A 19317-nucleotide genomic window follows, 5' to 3' on the forward strand; every position below is an offset into this window, starting at 1 on the left:
GAGAGGGACGTATTTTCCCGGTGCACCCGCCAGACCTGTGAGGCCGCGCGTGTGTGAGGGCGGAAGCAGAAGGGACGCTACGTCTGGGTTCCAGGAAGGCGACGTGCGGAAGTGGACTAGGAGAGGAGCCAGAGGGAGCGGCGCGTGCCGGGCATGGCTCTCCGCTGGGGCAAGACGTCGAGGGCGCGAGTCTGTGAGTGGGGGGTCCTCGATCACGTGGTCTTCGCGGATAAGGCGCGCGCCCTTTCGGTGTTGGGCGTGGGCGCGAGCCACCCTCGTCCTCTGTGAGGGGAGCCCGAAGTGTCCTTCGCCCTGGGGGAGGGGGAGTGGCCGTTGGAGACTCAGCCTTTGCTCCGCTGCTTGGCAGCCGGGGGGGGGGGGGAGGAGGACTTTGACTGTTGCCAGGCAGGACCTCGACAAGTGAAGCTGGTGGAGGAAGAGCCTCTCTCTAGCCCCTCTGTCCATCCCCTGCAGAACTATGCAGGAGGTCGGTAGAGGGAGGGTCTCTCCCTCTCACACAACCCCAGAACCAGGGGACAGCCACTGAAATTGAGTTAGGACAGGCATTATTCTGTGGAACTCCTTGCCACAGGATGTGGGGATGGTGATGGACAGAGGAAGGTTCTTTCCCTCTTGCACAACCCCAGAACTGGGGTCAGCCACTAAAATTGAGTGTGGGGAGACTTAGGACAGACCACAGAAAATACTCCTTTACTCAGAGTGTAGTTAGTCTGTGGAACTCCTTGCCACAGGATGTGCTGGTGGTGATGGATCATAGAGGGAGGTTCTTTTCCCTCTCACACAACATCAGAATTGGGGGACATCCACTAAAATTGAGTGCTGGCAGACTTAGGACAGACAGAAGAAAATATTTCTTTACCCAGTGTGTGATTTGTCTGTGGAACTCCTTGCCACAGGGCATGGTGATGGATAGAGGAATGCTCTTTTCTCTCTTACACAACACCAGAACCAGAGGAAATCAAGTTTAGGACAGGCAACAGAAAATATTCCTTCACCCAGTTTGTGATTTGTCTGTGGAACTCCTTGCCACAGGATGTGGTGAAGGTGCCTGGCCTGGATGCCTTTAAAACAGAACTGGACACATTTCTGGAGGATAAGTCCATCACAGGCTACAAGTCATGATGGGCATGTGCAACCTCTAGGTTCTAGGCTACTTTAGAATGCCTGATGCAAGAGAAGGCACCGGGATGCAGGTGTCTTGTGTGCTCTCTGAGGTATCTGCTGGGCCACCATGAGGTGCAAGAAACTGGACTAGATGGGCCTTTAGCTTGATCCAACAGGGCTCCACTTATGTAGAGAAAGTTGGGACTGTTAAGCCTCTCTGACTACAGTGTAACAGGCAGCCCTTAAGAGGCACAGGAGTGGAGAGAGATGTCTGCTGATGGAGGAAAGGACCTGCTTCCTTGTTGTGGGTTCTCAATAACCATGAGTAGAGATACTTCAAAATGGTGTTTTTTATTTTATTTTACTCCCCCTGATTTTAACCAAAGTGAGAGAGATCTGCTCTTGGTTGTGTTTGGCAGCAAACCTAGACACAAAAATACTCTGGCCTCTCCGGCAGACCAACTAATTCAAGCTCAAGCCTATGCATATTTACTCAGAAGTAAGTCCCACTGTATTCAGTGGGACTTACTTTGAAGTAAGTGTGTATATAGGATTGCAGCCTTATTGTGCTTATTTTTTCCTTCCATTGTGACAAGCTTCTCGTTCTTTTTGTAGTAGTTCTACCATGTCATTCTCAATTTGTTTGCGCCTCATGGGTAGAGAGCGGTATTTGTTTTCCTGTGAGTTAATGTAGGTTTACAGCTGAAGTCTTACTGAACACAATGGGCTTACTTCTGAGTAAAATAAATAACACTGTTTTCAAGCACCTCTACTCATGGTTACTCAGGATCGTTGAGGTGATTGCCATAGCAGCAAAAATCTTTGCCAAGTTTCTTTATCACTTGATTCCAACTGAAAGCTGAAGTTGTCCCAGAGGTTTCTCAGGCCTCTTATCTAGTGAGATGAACTGGAACCAACTGTGAAGTGTTCTTTTCTCTTTGAAGTTGTTGCATGTTTGATGTTGGTCATTGTGCTCTTTGCATTTAAATGCTTTTTCCTCCAGTCTCCTTCCCCACTTCTTTCCTTCACTAAGCAGTTAGGCTGTCTCTGTTAAATGCTTTTGTTTGTTTCATGGAATCTTCTGTGGGGCTGCCAAATTTTCAAGATAGTTTGGACTGAACCTTACTAACTTTGTTGTTCCTACTGCTAACCTCAGGCAGAATAGTAGATATGATAATATCTTAACCCATAAATCTGAGAAGGAAAAATGAGAGTGAAGGTCATTCCTGTTCCCAAGATCAAAGTAAAGAAATTGACCCTTCTATAATTTAGGCCAGGCTGAGTGTGGCATGAGACTGGGGGATGGTCGATGCTAAGCTAAGACAAGCTTAGCTAGATTTTCACTGGCATTGATTATTTGTATAATTAAGGGTGCAATCCTAACTCCTTATATCAGTACTTTCCAGCACTGATTTAAGGTCAATGCGGCTCTGAGGTAAGAGAACAATCATACCCTTACTTTGAGGAGGCCTTCATGAGTGACACCCAACTGCAGGATGCAGCACATTGGCACCGCTGTGCCTGTGCTGGAAAATACTGACTTTCTAGTGTACTGACACATTGTGAAGGGGTTAGGATTGCGCCCTAAGTCACAGTTTCCCAAACTTCTGATAGCTGGAGCACACTTTTGAAAACTAGACCTGAAGGCACACTTCAATACTACCATACTTCTTGTAGACTTTATAAGAATAAGAGCTTCCTGCTCAGAGGAGACCACTCTCTCTTTTTCTTCCTGAGTCTCTGAATACCTCCTCTGAAAGCTGGTGATTCTGCTGCATTTCTCCATTGATGTTGCATCGTCCAGTAATGCTTTCCTCAGAGGTGTGGTAGAATTGCTGACCCCCTCCTCCAAAAAGGCAAGGGTAGAACAATCTTCCAGATACCAGTGCCCAATTAACTGAGAGGGCAGGAGCCATATAGCTGAACTGGGGAGAGTCAAAGCTTGTGAATTTAGGTAAGAACCTCTCCTACCTATTTTCCCATAATTTGAACAGCAATTAATTTTTCCTCCTCACAGGATTTTTTTATTTATTATTTGTTTATATTTTGCAGCTTGAAAATTTTAATGTTAATAGGAATATTTATATTTTTCAACTTACTCACAAAGAAGCTGAAGTAAATTTTGGGTGTGTCTTAAACTGAGTTAGTCAAGGCTCAGTCCCACTGATTGCAGTTAGGGAAAGAGGAAGCTGCCTCTTACTGAGTCCAACTTGAATCTGTCTTGCTCAGTACTGTCAATACTGACTGGCAGTGGCTCTCTAAGGTTCAGGAGGGAGCTTTTTTCTGCCCACCTGGAGCTGCTGGGGATTGAACCTAAGACCTCCTGCATGCGAAGATGTGTTCCACCACTGAGCTAAGGCAAGGATGACAGAAAATAAAAATTGCATTTGGTCGTGTCTTAAGATACACATCTTGGAAGCAGGCTCATTAAAGTTGTGTCAGAAGCAGCTCTACCTTAACTTTTTTCATTTCTTTAATTTAAAAACTATGTTTTAAAAAAATGTTTAATTTCTTTTCTCCTTTTGTTTAGGTGAATTGTAGAGACAGCTTTTCTTTCCGAGATGTGTGTGAAGAGCATCTACTCTGGAGGAGTCTTCCAAACACCAGAAATGGCTTAATTGCTGTGATTTGGTATTTGGTCATGTAACCATAGATAAGGAGATGAAAGCATATGACAAATGGAAACCTGTACCTAAAAGGAACTGCTTAAAATAGGGAACCTCTTGACTGCAACATGGGCATGCTTTGTTCAGTTATTAGGTTTGAAAACCTCCATGAATTGAAGAGACTGTGCCACTGGGGCCCTATCATAGCTCTTAGCGTAATAGCAATATGTTCTGTCATGGCTGTGATTGATGCTGTTCTGTGGTACTGGCCTTTGGACACAACGGGAGGAAGTATCAATTTCATCATGCTAATCAATTGGACTGTTATGATTCTTTACAATTATTTCAATGCCATGTTTGTTGGCCCTGGATATGTCCCCATAGGATGGAAGCCAGTAAGTAAATAAAAGCCTGAGTTTTTATTTTATTTTTTTATTTTTGTTTCTTCTCAAACACTTTCTTCTCAAACTGACTAGATAGGAGCCTAGAGCCGAATTTGTTGTCTCAGTTTTGTCTTGTCTAAAGAATTAGTTTGTTTAAAATTATTTTTTTTTTACAATAAACTGTTTTAAATAAAATTTAAAGTTTGCCTCCTCAGAGGGAGGGGGACCAATTGGCAGGTAATGTGTATAGTACTTTGTTTCCTCATCTGGAAGAATGCAACACTGTACTGAGCAGTGGGCATGTTAACAAGGAAGCCATTTTTATTCACGACAGGCCACTAGGTGATCACTTAACATGATCTGGGATGTAAGGTGCTGGTTTTGTAACTCAGCAAATATTTTCCACGTTCTCTCAATGTGGAGAATTGGGTCAAGATGAAAGCTAGCTAACTAGCATATAGCTAAGCTTGTACCCAAATGTTTCAGCATGATCTTGAAAACTCAGGCATAATTTAGCCACTTGATCAATATTTGGAGATTGGACCCAGGAGGGGGGTGGGTTTGATAATGGTGCACACCGAATTCAAATCCTCTTCCCAGGTGTGATTCACCTTCTTGAATCAACTCAGACTTTTGCCAGCAGTATCACTGGTGCAGGTCTATGTTGATCTATAGCAGCTGCTGGAGCTTACCCCAGGACAAGAGAACAAATATCACCTTGCCCCAAGGAGACCTCCAGCAACCAAAAATTTCCCATGAGATCCAGTGTAATCCGCAGCAGCAGCACTACATTGCCTCATGGGGATTTGGTTGGGATTGGGCTATAAGCCATGCACAACCTTGGGCATCCCACTATTGTGGAAGGAAAGGGGAGACATAAATATTTTAAATATGGGGAAAGAGATCACTGGCAAATAGTTAAAATTCAGTGCAACTTGAACATTATTTAGGTGTTCATGCTTAGGAAGCAGCCTAATTACTGCTCTTGCTGGTTTCTTGTCAGACTGGCTTTTAAATATAGGTAGATAAATATAATTAGCTGCGACTTTGTAAGAGAAGTTGACAGATGGTTGAAGGGTGAGGCTTGCTTGTCATCCACACTCTTGCAGTTAGAAAGGGAGTCACACCCAGACAGAACACAAAAGCAAGAGAAAGTGCAGAGATGTAGTGTGCAAATGTGACACTTGTATTTTAGCTGACTTCTCTTTCTGTTTTTGAGGAAAACTCTAAGGACTGCACATATCTTCAGTACTGTAAAATATGCCAGTCTTACAAGGCTCCACGTTCTCATCATTGCCGAAAGTGCAACAGGTACTACTGTGTCTGTATTATTCAGTTAATATTTTTACCATATTTTTATCCTGCCTTTCTCCCCCTAAGGGGACCCAAGGCAGCTATGCCATTTACAACCATTTTAATCACATCACACTATTGAATAAGTTCTGATATTATGGGGAGCTTAGAAATGGATATCAGTGTTACATTCTTCAATCAATCTCCAAATCATATTTTATGCACTTCTTTAGTAGGGGTGGCAGTTGCTCCCAGGTAGGCTATAGTAAATGAAAGAACTAATAGGTGTTTTGCATGTTGGCAGGAATATTAAATTTAAATTGCTCCTTTCAGGTGTGTGATGAAGATGGACCATCACTGTCCTTGGATCAACAACTGTTGTGGGTTTCACAATCATGCCTCCTTCACTCTTTTTCTCCTGCTTGCCCCGCTTGGATGTATCCATGCTGCTTTCATTTTTGTTATGACTATGTACACTCAGCTTTATAACAGGGTAAGGAAGTGCTTCTGATAGCTACAGAATGAATTTAATTTGCCTCTTAGAAGTGCAGGTGCTGTGTACCATCTTAACTCAACATCTCTGGCAGCTAAATAGCAGACAGCATTATTTGTGTGATAAAATGTGGACCTTTCCGGCACTGACACACTAGTACCTCCTTGGAGGAATATGATATTTGTCTTAGACTGTGTACTTTGTCTATATAATACCCTCTATATCAGTATTTCTCAGACCATGGGTTGGGACCCACTAGGTGGGCCGTGAGCCAATTTCAGGTGGGTCCCAATTCATTTAATATTTTATTTTTAATATATTAAGATTTGATGCTACCGTGGTATGTGACTGCATTTGGGAAAATATTACAGACCTGTACTTTTAACAGGCTACTGTGCTTACTCTTTTAACAATGATAGTAAATGGGATTTACTCCTGGGTAAGTGTGAGTAGAATTGCAGCCTAGGATTATTCAAAATGTTCCTGGTTGATGACATCACTTCTGGTCATGACATCACTTCTGGTGGGTCCTGACAGATTCATATTCTAAAAGGTGGGTCCTGGTGCTGAATGTGTGAGAACCACTGCTCTATATGCATAATTGCCCTGTCTCTAAAGTTAGACAGTCCTATTTGTCTGTAGAGACTGCAACAACTAAGATTGTTAAGCAATAAATAATGCCTAGTAGAAGAGAAGAACCAATCTGAGAATATTAAAGAGGCATAGCATTTGTCGTGAAATAAACACATTCTTGAAGAATAGCTTGCCTTAAAAGCAAAACTCCAGCCTGTTAGGTCCCTAAGAATCTACCAAATATCTGGGGCCAAATTTCAAATATGGGTCATCCATTCACACAGGATTGTTATTAAAAGCAATTTGGGAAAGCACAATTTTAATTAACTAGAGATCTCCTTCAGGCAAGACATAACTTGCTTGGGTGTGTGTTAATAATAAGAATGCATAATTCATCTTGAGGCTGTGCCAAGATATAATCATGTCCAAAGATGCCTCTTATTAGGTAACTTCTGCATCCATGTGTGTGCCCTAATTTTCTGTACCTCTGGTTCTTTCATAGGTATCAATTGGCTGGAGTTCTGTAAGGATTGATATGAGTACAGTCAGAAGAGATCCCCGTCCAATTATTCCTTTTGGCTTGTCGGCATTTGCTGCATCTTTGTTTGCCTTAGGACTGGCTTTGGGGACGACTATAGCAGTTGGTATGTTGTTTGTTATCCAGGTGAGTTGAATGGTTGTTTTTTTTTTTCAAAATGGCAGCTGGATATGAGGCTTCTGTAGCATCAATACATTGTGTGGGAGCAAGCAAAGCAATTTATTATAGCTTGTTGCAGAGTAAATAATTCCTTCCCTACCTGTCTGCTCTCATAGCCTGTTGCAATCCTGCCAATTTCCTCTTCCTGCTCTACCACCCTCAGCAATCCAAATGCCTTTGAGCTCCCTCAAGTGACTCTGTCCTTTCTATCTTCCTGCCCCCAAAGCCTTTGACACTGCTACTTAGTCTCCCATTCACTTATGTAAGTTAAGTTTCTTTAAGTACATATAAGGGAAACAATTCTATATCCTACCCTGGTTGTCCCGGCTCCATTCCATCCCCATCTTGTTGTCTTCCCTGTGCTAGTATCTAGACCAGGGGTGCTCACACTTTTTTGGCTCGAGAGCTACTTTGAAACCCAGCAAGGCCCAGAGATCTACCAGAGTTTTTTTTACAATGTTCGCGCCATCATAACATATAACATTTATGTGTACAATGTATGTTGGTGTACCTTGAGCCCCACTGAGTATAACAGGACATACTCCTGAGTAGACATGCTTAGGATTAGGCTGTGAGGCTGCAATCCTAGCCACACTTACCTGGGAGTAAGCCCCATTGAGTACAATGGGCCTTACTCCCGGCGTTTCCTCCCAGAGGCACCTGAAAGGGGGGGGGGGGTCGGCACTCCGCGATCTACTCATTTTGCCTCGCGATCTACCGGTAGATCGCGATCCACCTATTGAGCACCCCTGATCTAGACTGTAACCCCTCAGAGTAGGGGCCCATCTTCTCACTCTGTGTAAAGCACATTGAAGGTGCTATAATAATATCTTGTTCTGGGACTCTTTTTTCTATTGATGACCAATGCAAAGAAATTGAATCTAGATGAACAAGCATTTTAGGAAGCCAAATTTGCGCCTTTCGGCCTATGATTTGATTATGTATTTTATAAAGATACATATGCACAGTATTCTGAAGAGTTATTCTGTTAAATGATTTTCTGTTTGCATCCGTGATGCACTTCTACAGATAACCTATACACATTTTTTTTCTTAAGATGAAAGTCATTTTAAGGAATAAAACATCAATTGAATCATGGATTGAAGAAAAGGTAGGCTTTTATTCTAATCCTCTTTGAGCATATGTTATGATTTGTCTGTTTTTGTATATTGCTTCTATCTGTATAGTACAAAATGGATGGCTAAACAGCAGATCATACTATTTCAGGGCCCACTACTGAGAGTTAAATAAAGCCAAGGTACTTTCCTGTAGAAACCTATCGGACACATTGGAAGCTGAACCCCTTATAAGATGCTTAAAGTAGCAGAAAAATCTAAGCTTGATAAAATGTTCCATGCCCATGGAATGTTGATTGGTTAGACCAGGGGTGTCCAAAGTTTTTGGCAGGAGGGCCACATCATCTCTCTGACACCATGTCGGGGGCCAAATTAATTTACATTTCAAATTTGAATAAATTTACATAAATGAATATATTAAAGATGAACTTGTATGAATGAATGAAGGTCTTGCAATAGCTCAAGGCCTATAAAAGGCCTTGCACAAAGCAAGGCCAGCCTTTCCTTTGCTGCCACTACTGCATCACAGATGTGAAACAACAAGCAGTGGACGGAGCCCTCATCCCACAGCTCACGTGAGAGATCAAACAGTCACCCTCAAGCTGAGAGCAGTTGCGTCGGGCCAGTGTGGCCTCCAACAAATCTCTGGAGGGCTAGAGGCTCATTGGAGGCTAAGGGTTCCCTGAGGGCCGCGTAGAGAGGCCTTGAGGGCCGCAAGTGGCCCCAGGGCCGGGGTTTGGGCACCCCTGGGTTAGACAAACTTCATATTCTCCTTTATTCACTTGGCTTGTACTATGAGCTGGAGCCAAAGAATCAAGTTACTAGTCCTGTGCATTTAAGAAACACAAATACAAACCTTCCTTGAACAGCAGCTCCTCAAGTTGCTTGGAAACTTTTTTTAAAACTGAGGAAAATTTGAAAAGCAGTTTGTGACACAGATTGGGAATCTGCTACTCAAAAAGAAGTTGATGATTCTGCTGAACATGCCCAACCCTAGGGTGTGCCTAAAAAACCTAAGCCATAATGTTTTTGAATTTCTCATCTTCATAGTATGCAGTGTCATTAAAATTGCTAGTCTCAGTTTGAAGAATGCTAAGGAATGCCCCTGTATGTTGAATAGGTGCTTGACACCACACAACGAATGGTTTGACTGAGATCCCATTGTTCAACTGTGAAAAGCTCAAGGGCTCTCTTTGGGTCAGGAGTTGGCATACCTACTTGTGTATTCTGTAGCTTGGTGAACACACCTTGAGTTCATCTTTGAAATAACTGTCTTTATCTTCCAAGAGCTCATCAAACGCACAGCTTTCGTAACAAGGCTACAATGTATTTAAAAAATCAACATTAAGGCAGATAAAGCTTTTCTCATATTGCAGCTTTCAAACCAAACACACAGTCTCATCTTTGTCTTTGAATTGTCTTATTTACTTGTATTGTGCATTATTTTCATTGTTGTGGCACAAGGGCTGTTTTGGCTTTCAACCCAAAGCGAATAAATACAACAGTGTTTGAACATAGCTGAGTGCCTTTGTCTGAGGTCATAATAAAAGTATCTTAGATGCATCCAGTTAAGTAATAACTTACATCTGGCTGTTGAAATGAGTCCTTGGCAACAAAGGCCTCCCTTGTCAATTCAGTGGAGGCAAACTGTTACACATGAAAAGAGCCATGTGCACATAAGTGACTCCCTCCATTTTAGCTAATGGATAATCCACATGGGCACTTGATCCATGACCTGTGGGTTCAGGAACTAATGTGAGAAGCAGTTCCAGAAACGTAAAATAGGGCCTAGTGTCTTACTGCCACTGCATCACTAGAGGTCAGTATATAAAGAATTAAAGACTTATTGTTCAGGATGTACAAGCTCAAGATTTGAGATAGCATTGCAAAAGCAAAGAATTTGGGATAGTAAGAACTTGAATGTGATGATGTTCTTTGGCTATTGTATTTGTTTTAACTATTGCACATCTTTAGCATTCTGTGTATGTATGTTTTTCCTTCGGGATATTGCAAATCAGATCCCACAGCCGTTTTGCTGGGCCGGTCTTGACTAAATTAATGAATATAGCCTGCTTTTTACTTCCTAGAGCAGTGGTTTCCAAACTGTGAGTCTGAGCCTACCAGTGGATCACAAGCTGAGTTTTGGTGGGTCACAAAGTTTTTAAAACATTAAAAAAAAACAAAAAAACCCAAACCTTTGCAAGCACCCTTGCCAAGTTTGCATAAGAAAATTGTTAGTGGGAATGCTAATCTTTGGAGTTGATGGAAGGTGACAGAATAACCAGGGTAATATGCCATTGGGGCAAAAGCTTAAAAGCCACACTGCTAGAACATGAAAGGCACACAATAGTAAAAGCTGTTTTCATCTAAAACAATCATAGTCAGTCTCACAGAAAAGCTGCTTGAAAGAATTATTTAGAAGCTGTTTTGCTAGTTTCACGGAAGCTGAGACCTTAGGGCTTCAAAGGCTGTGCTAATACATTTTGGAATTTAGAAAAGATAGGCAACGAGGAAGTAGGCTTCATCTTGGCAGAAGCACACCTCTAGCCAAGATATCACAGTGCTGAGAAAACACATATATGGGAACATTGTAGTTATTAGAAGTAAGTTTTAACTGCTTGATTTTAGAAAAAATAGACAAAAGCTTTAACATTGCAAGGAAAGTTTATCAGTTGGCACTGTTTCTTAGCAAACTAACAAAGCATCTAGCTAGCTAACCAAAGACACCTGCAAGAGACAAACTTAGAAGACAGTACACATCCTAATTGGATAAACAAGAGCCTTCTTGAGGATCAGAAAACTTATGCTTTTAGGGTCTCTTTGTTTAAATTGCAATTGAATATTTGAAGAGTTTGAGAGCAAAGAGATGGTTGAAGCCTTAGCTCAAAGAGATTACATTTTAGAGGGTGCTAGGCAACCACTAAAAGGGAAGAGGTCACTTCTTGGCAAAGATACACACCACTATGCCCCTTAATAGGTAACTGGTCACAATAGTCGTATAGAATTAATTTTAGTGAAACTGTTAAAGGAAGTTTAAAGGCCTTTGCTTCATAGAGGTTTGCAGAGGGCTCCACAGTGTTTGCTAAACCCAGGAGAGGGAATGTAGAAGAGATAAGATAGGTGGCTCAAGCAAGGCCATCCTAAGAGTCTGAAGGGATTGTATGCCAAGAAATGGGTTTGAAGTTTTGCCAAGAGGGACAGTCCTGGATAAAATGTTACAGCATCCCCTGCTGTTTCTTGAAGACTTCGTAATTCAATATGTTTAATTGTTTAATTTTAACTTATTTGGAAACCTGTAACTTGAAGCTCACCTATCAAGTGTCTCTAAGGCTATCTACAACCTATTAAGAGCTAGCCCCATCTATGATGTCAAACTTCAGCCAATGGGAAGTTCAGATCTTCAAACAAAGAACCCAGAATGTTATAAAGAGTCCGATTAACATTGCTACTGGCTCTCAATGCTTTGGACATTAGTCCCATGAGATGCCCATTGCTGGCAACAAAATAAAAGCTTGCAAACGATCACCCTTGAGTACTGAGACTTGCTTTTTGGACCCTGCAACAGAATGAGGTAATCTTCGATCCCCCAAATTAAAATGTCATATTTTCCCATTTTCTTTAGTAATTGGCATGCCATGTGAACCCCTGGGGGGGACTAGTGTCACAATTGTCATTTTGAAAGGTGGGTCCGGGTGCTAAAAAGTTTGGGAAGCACTGTCCTAGAGGGATACAGGTCCATAGGGGTAGTGACAGTCACAATAATTTTAAGGTTTATTTTGGGTATAAAATTCCAAATTGCCTAAATGACATCCAGTGTGAAAACATAGTGTGTGTTTAAGCTACAAGTTGCTCCAATAACACTTTGTCCTGCATCAAGGTATGTAGCAGGGAATGTTCTGGTGCAGTGGCCTGACTGGGATGGAAACATTGCAGAATACAGCCTATTATTGCAGAAGACAGCCTTCAAGGCACCATAAGGGCTGTTTTTATAAATAACTTACGCTGCTATGTAACTTTCTTGTTTTTAATTGTTTTTAAATGTTTTGCATTTTTAATGTGTATTTGTATTTTTTAACCTGATTGTTAGCCGCCTTGGGTGCCCTTCGGGGAGAAAGGCGGAATACAAATCTAATAAATAAATAAATATTATGACTAAAATAATCAATGGCCTGCTGCCTTTAAGAGAAATTGGTTGATATGTGGTTTTTCTTCTATCTCCATAAGTTACAGAGCTAGAAATCTAGACTTTTGTGTTTTTGAATTTTAAATAAAAGTCAAACCTTCAAGTAGGGGACCTGTAATACGTTGAAGTGAGCCATGTCCAGTAGCTTCCCTTAACTTCAATTATAGCCCCGCTCATATCCTATCTTACCAAAAATGCACATTTCTATGGTAACAGGTGTGTCATCTGTTCTCTGCACCCCACCATTCAGCTTCAGCCTTCATTTGCTTTGCTTTCCCTTTCAAGATGCCCTGTCAGTGGTCTTGCTCATCTTTCTGCCCTTCCACTAGCTGTACAATAGCTCCTTTGCACCATCCCTTAGCTAACTCCTTGCCTTAAAACCTTGCACAATGTAGTGATGGCTTCTCCTCCTTTTGCAGGGCTCCTTGGTTCCAGCATGTGGCTTAGAGTGTCAGATCTCTATTGTGTCCTTAGCTGATCCCCCTTTTTTTTCCTTTTACTTACTGATTGGGTACCATATTTCACCTCTGTGTCAAGTACCAACCGCAGTTGTCCCTTCCAGTTACACAGGGCCGCTTTGGACTATGTCATCCTTCAGCTCCTGTTCATGCACTTGTATTGTAAATGTGCATGTTCTACCCCCCTCCCTTTCAGAAAACCAAGTCAAGTTAACTTAATGGGGTGGTGTAGAAAATCTCCACCTATTGTGCACAAAGTGGCATAGAGCCACCCCACGCAATTAAACTAAAGAATGTTGGAGTTCAGGAAGTGGGTTGGGCATGCACATTCACAGCAGAAATGCACAGTGCAGGGCTGGTGAATGAAATGCTGTCTGTACCATTCCAGTGAATTGACATTAAGAAATGTCATTTCATGTGCCATGTGGTCCAGGAGCTTTAGCATTTTGTTACAAATTGTGTTGTGCTTGTGTACTCTTTACAGGCCAAAGATCGCATCCAATATTACCGAACAGGAGAAGCCTTTGTTTTTCCTTATGACCTGGGAAGCAAATTGAATAACTTCAAGCAAGTGTTTAGTTGGTCTGGGTACCCAGAAGGAGATGGCTTGGAATGGCCTGTGAGGGAAGGCTGTCATCAGTACAGCTTGACAGTAAGTTTTTTCCCCCAGATGTGGGCCTTTTGAAATTAACATGAATGTATTTATAGCTGAAAAACATTTTCACTGAAGGACAATCTCTTGCAGATAGAGCAACTGAAACAAAAAGCTGACAAACGAGTGAGAAGTGTGAGTATATCTACACTGCTTATGTTGTAGCTTGTTGCTCTGAAATGTTGATTTATTGTGATTTTTACATTTTAAAAATCTTGGCCTTTTGTGTTTGTGTCATGTGGAGAAAGTATTTTGAACTAGGGATGGAATCCTACTGAAAGCATATGTATTGGCCTCCCAGCTGGTAGGTGGCAGCTAGCCTGCCACAGATCCACACTAAAATACTACAACAGTCTTTTGGGGGCAAGGGAAGCAAAAGCAGGCAGTGGAAGGAAGAAGAAAGGCAAAAACAAAATAAAAGGAAGACCAAAGAAAAGAATAGTTCTAGCTAGAGGGCTGGATTTTAAGGGTTGCTGTATACAAGTTGATCCCACACATTCCTTTTTTGAGCTGCCACTGTCTCAGTTTGCCCACCCTACACCATTCTCAGAAGCAGCATTGCAGGGGGCTGAAGGACAATCCTTAAATTATGGAAGGGAGTGGAATTAGTGTGTGGGGGGGGGGTAAATTAAATTCAAAATCCTACTTCCTGACATCTTTTATTTTAGCCAAATCAGGGCGCCCACAGCCTTCTAAATAGCTTTTTAGGGAGCTGTCACAAGATTGGGGGACCAGGCCCCCTTCCCCACCATAATTAGGTGGAGAGCTATCGTGAATAGGAGGACTGTTATCCCTCTTACAGTCTTAAGATCCAACTCCATACTTGGTGTTTCTCTTTTTTGGTGATAACAAAACACAACACTGCTTTCTGCACTTCTCATTTTTGTGTTAAATATAAACAGGGAAATCTGTGGGAGAAAAATGGACTGGGGGACGTGCACAGGTAAAAGCTGGGTTATACTATAGCACCTGTACCTAGTACTTTTAAAGCTGTAATTCATAATTTTAATTTATAAAAATGCACCATTGAAAACACTGTTTTCTGCACTTTTGCCCCATTTTTGGGGGTGGGTAAGTGGGTGGGTGAAATCTACAAAAAAATGTTTAAGAACATCCTACCCATAGTAAATGTCATATTTAATGAAAATTGAGTAGGGTCCTAGATTGCACACTGGGTCTAACAAAGGCCTCAGATGCAGCAAGTCTGAAGGCCAATGGTATAGGTTATGGTTTAGATTACACACGTCTGCCATGATTGTACTAGGGTAGGATTGGGAACACGTCTCCTCTGCTCACTTCTTAAAAGCTGAAGATACAAATGCATAGCAATGTATTTCATTTTCAAGGAGGAGTCTGAGGCACTTTAAATTCACCTGGCTTAATTTGCTTTAAAAATTTACTTAGAAGCCTTTGTATCCCAGCTTCTCTTACATATAAGATGACTAACAAATTTAAAACAAATCAAATTATTTAAAAAGGCACACTAAGAATGCAGAAGATGAGTGAGAAGATAAGTGACAAATTAAAGAGAAACTTTTCAGACTCTTATATTTACATCTACACATATACCCGTGCACATATGAAAAGCCTAACGGTACACAGCAGTAGAAGCAAGAAACTCTAAAATGGAACCCAGAGTTCTTCTGTGCTCCAATCTACCTGTCCTTTTCCCTTGTAGGACACTTTTTTACTTTCATCCCACCTTTTCCTCTTCAATGGAACAATCAAGGCAGCTTATAAACATGAATACTGCAGTCTTTAAAAATATAACTTATGATTGGCATGTTTCCCTAAATCCCCATATTTGGAACAAATTAACCCATTTTTGCCCAGCCCACAGGTGTACACATTTGATCCCTGTATATGCAACATTGGGCAGAAATGGCTTACCTGCCATTATGATACTGTAAAAACATAAAATTTCCAAGCACATTGGAAGATCCATGTTTTAATTAGCCAAAAGTAGAGTGCAGAGATTCGAGTTCTAACTTGGAGCACAAAAGCACTGGGCATTTAGTACAGTGATTTATGGGTTTTCCACTGTAGAGTTCTGCATTTGAACTACTTGGAACGGGAAACTCCACAGCCACTCAGAAGCTTTGTATCTTTACTAATTGAAACTAATTCTGAGAGCTTCTGCATTTTTACTGCAGCATATTCAAAGGTGGTAAATGACCATAGTACTGAAAAAGGATGCAATTTCAACCAATTTTTGAAGTTAAACTTCAGTGGCATCCATTCTGTATCACAGTCAAGGAGATAGTTGCCTGTCTCAGTGTACTTCATTCTTGCCATGAAGAGTCAGCTAATCATGAATTCTTCTTGCCATGAAGAGTCAGCATCAGGCAGTACATTCTTTACAGTGTTATCTCCAAATCATCAGGTGCGGTACCAAGCAATAGAAGACTACAGTGGTGCCTTCTGCCCTCTATCAAAAGGCTTAAGGACCTTCTTCACAACTCCATGTACTGAAGAACCTAGAATTGCCCTTTGCAAAGGGGATCAGATTTTAGCCACCAGAGGCTTGAAGTTAGTACCTGTATTTTTCCACATTTCAAATTTTTGAGAAGTTTCTGGAATAAGCTGTAACACCCGATTTATTTTGTTTCAGACACTGGATGTATGGAGATAAAATTACTAACTCTGCAACTGATGGTAATTTTTTATTTCTGGTTTGGATGGGGTAGCTTACAATGACCCATGAAAAATAATCTCACTTCCCTTGTTTAACTTGAAAATCTTTCTGGAATCAGTTTTGGGCCCACGTTCAGTTTGACTCCATGGAAAGATAAAGCAATGAGGGCTATGACGCCCCAGGCAGTGGAACCATAGCTAGAGCAAGTGTGGAGAATCCAGTGCTATATTTGTATGTTCTGAAAACTTAATAGATATAGTTTTTGCACCATCTGCAATTTAGGATTGATTACATTAAAATATTTTCTAACAAAGTGTAGGAAATGTTTTAAAAATCAAATTCCAGTAATGCAAATCTGTGATAACAAGTCTGTGATAGCCTATTGCCCTATAAAATAATGCAAGAATCTGGCCCTTTTATTGCTTCCTCAGCAAAAGCACTAGGTCATGCTTTGGTCCTCACTCACCTTGTCTAGTGGAAACTCCTCACTGGTTGTCTGCTGGCTTATAGTCCATGCATCTATATCCAGTACTCTGCTACCAAAATCATTCATTAGTCTTGTCAGCATAGTCATGCTGACTATGGCATCCTAACCCCTTCTTAATTCCTTTCATTGACACTTAGCCACTCCTGTACCTTTTCATCTAATCTGCCACTACACTCTTGCTCGTGATCTCTGCCCCTTCAGGTCCACCACCCTCAGCTGGCCAAAGATCTGTTCCCTCAAATTCTTAGCCTTTTTCCTTCTAGCTATTCCTTATTCCTGAAACTGCTTTTCAGGACACTCAGATGAGATCTCTTGCTTTAACTCCCATCTTTAACAAACCATTTACTGTGAAACCTTTACCACACAATACCTTTAGACTCTTTTCTACACTGTAGTCAAGCTTAAGTATGCAGAATTGGAATTGCATTTTCTTTTGCTTCTGCCTATCTAGCTTGTAAAGCCCCTCAGAATAGGAACCCATCCACTCACTCTGTGCAAAGCACCATGTACATTGATGGTACTTACAAAAATGAGCAAAAAGTACATTTGTCTGAGCCACTGGCATAGCTAGAGGGGTAGGGCACTAAGTTTTGCAGGGAGCCTCCCTGCAGAGTGCTCTTCCCCTTTTCAGCCATTTGGGCTGGGGGGGCAGAATGGAGGCCAGTGGCTCCCAGGGGGAGGGGGAGGGGCTGCTTGCACAGCTCTGCTGTGGGAGGCTGGCTGCAAAACTTAGTGCCCCACCCCCTAGCTACACCAGTGGTCTGAGCAGTCAGCTTTTGGAAATGAGTTGAAATGTTCAGCAAGTACTAATATATACAATTGTATTGTCTTGCTGTTTTCCTTAAAAGTCTATAAGGTGTGCAAGTATTGTTGTAGCACAGCTGACAGGGAGTAGTTTGTTGGAAACCACCCAGCATGTTTTAAAGCAACAGTGAGAAATCATGATTTTGTGGCTCACAAAATTGCAAATTAGTTCTGTAGCTTAGTGGCCAAGAGACTTGCAAATTAGTAAATTAAATATGCAGAAACTACAAGAAACAAAGATGAATCACAATGACCCTGACCAACACAGCTGTTCATCAATCATACCCTGGCACTTATTAGATTTTGGTAGAATGCTACCATGTTCAAACAGGCAAGTGTGGCATTCTCTGCATGGATTTAGGCATCCATAGATAAGAGGCTTAAACCATAAAAGTGAACTTCTGCACTTCTATGATGACTGGACAAAAGTCCCCACCAACTGCTGTTGCATTCGATGCCTAATTTCTGTTTTTGTCTTGTCTCCAGATGGAAAACGATTAAGAGGCTGGTTCCCAAGAAGATGTGTAGAGAAATGCCTTTATGATGCCGAAACTTATCACTTGCTAGATGACGAAAAGAAAACACAATAGTTCTTTTCCTTCTTATATTAGTACATGGAATTTGAGGGGGACCACTACACTTGAAATGCTCTGTATGTTACTACTTATGCATTGAACAAGAGGATGCGTATTCACGATGAGGGCTCTGTGCCATAACTTCAAATACCTTTTGCCATTTTTTAAAAGGGAGGGAGCCATTCCATGGATGCCTTTTGATATTAAAGTCTCAGTCTAGAACACTTTGATTTTTTGAAATTAATTTTGGGCCTTGCTTGTCTAGTGTATTCTATGCTTTCTGTTTTTCTGCTATGACATTCTAAAAATTTTCATCCTATTTGGATGAGTACAGGTGCAAGTAAAGTTTTGATACTAGGTAACAGTTCTAAAACTGTTTATGAAGCAACCGGTATGTATATATGGCGCTTATTTTCAGCCTATTCCTAAAGTACAATATGGGGGTGTTACGTTAACAATCCTGTAAGGTACATATATTCACCTATTTTGCATGCATACACTATACAAAGTATATGATGCAGAAGGCTTAGCAGGGAAGACTATTCTACGAGACCCCCTGAAAAAAAATGCTGAGACCTTGAGTTAAGTGAATACAAAGCATTCGGTTAAAGTACATGTCAGAATATACCAAGTTTTAGTGTCCTTAACTGTTGATCTATTAATATGCTTATCGAGTTTAGAATAGCCTAAAGCAAATAACCTCCCTACTTTAAAAAGAACAAGTCTCTGTAGCAATACTCCGATTACTCAAATCTAGCATTTGTCAAATGAATTTTGCCAGACAAGTCTTAAGAGTTATTAGACTACTGGATGGTAGGAATCCTGTAGGTATAGTTTCTTGATTTCAGTAAAGCATTTGACAAAATCTTATACTAATCTGTTAGCCTCCAAATACTAGTGCTAAAGGACATGTTGCCATGGATTGGTCTTCATATCCTGGGTGCTTCTGGAGTAGACTATTCAGCTGATGTATTGGAAACTGAATTATAGGTTAACTGCCTAAGCAGAACTTTTGGAACAATTTAGTACTTTAACCCTTGCCAACTGAATAGGCCTAGATTTATCCCCCAGTTCAACAATTTAGAAGCCAGAATTTCAGGTTCTAAAGCTTGTGATCTTAATCATGATCCATGCTGACCAGTTAGGCCATTGGGTTTGACTCATGGCCCATAGAAACAAAAGCATGCTTGCATATACACATCAACTATGTACACATCCTTGCAACAGCCATTGCAGGCTAGTTTCAAGTGCAGGTATGCCCTACTGCCCTTTTACCA

The 19317-nt window shown here is 41.3% G+C and overlaps 1 protein-coding gene across 3 annotated transcripts; it reads left to right on the forward strand.

Moving 5' to 3' along the window:
- Nucleotides 1-100: 100 nt before the first annotated feature.
- On the forward strand, nucleotides 101-18264 carry ZDHHC6 (zinc finger DHHC-type palmitoyltransferase 6). Of its 3 annotated transcripts, XM_066622166.1 has the most exons (12): nucleotides 101-193; nucleotides 2863-3079; nucleotides 3656-4126; nucleotides 5334-5425; nucleotides 5741-5900; nucleotides 6976-7137; nucleotides 8228-8281; nucleotides 13372-13539; nucleotides 13633-13674; nucleotides 15923-16068; nucleotides 16151-16194; nucleotides 17952-18264. In XM_066622166.1, the coding sequence occupies exons 3-12, from the start codon at nucleotides 3860-3862 to the stop codon at nucleotides 18053-18055; spliced, it is 1239 nt and encodes a 412-aa protein (XP_066478263.1). In that variant the 5' UTR covers nucleotides 101-193; nucleotides 2863-3079; nucleotides 3656-3859; the 3' UTR covers nucleotides 18056-18264. The 3 variants fall into 3 exon arrangements, with proteins under 3 accessions (XP_066478263.1, XP_066478262.1, XP_066478264.1); XM_066622165.1 differs by lacking the exon at nucleotides 2863-3079; XM_066622167.1 differs by lacking the exons at nucleotides 2863-3079; nucleotides 16151-16194.
- The last annotated feature ends 1053 nt before the right edge of the window (nucleotides 18265-19317 follow it).

The sequence above is a fragment of the Tiliqua scincoides genome, chromosome 3 (assembly GCF_035046505.1).
Source record: "Tiliqua scincoides isolate rTilSci1 chromosome 3, rTilSci1.hap2, whole genome shotgun sequence".
NCBI lineage: Eukaryota > Metazoa > Chordata > Lepidosauria > Squamata > Scincidae > Tiliqua > Tiliqua scincoides.

Bases quoted from the DNA above. Each gene is read 5' to 3' on its own strand.
- ZDHHC6 (XM_066622166.1), top strand. From the start codon at position 3,860: ATGGGCATGCTTTGTTCAGTTATTAGGTTTGAAAACCTCCATGAATTG. The intron at 4,127-5,333 runs GTAAGTAAATAA...TCTGTTTTTGAG, and splicing joins TCCCCATAGGATGGAAGCCA to GAAAACTCTAAGGACTGCAC. The intron at 5,901-6,975 runs GTAAGGAAGTGC...GTTCTTTCATAG, and splicing joins ACACTCAGCTTTATAACAGG to GTATCAATTGGCTGGAGTTC.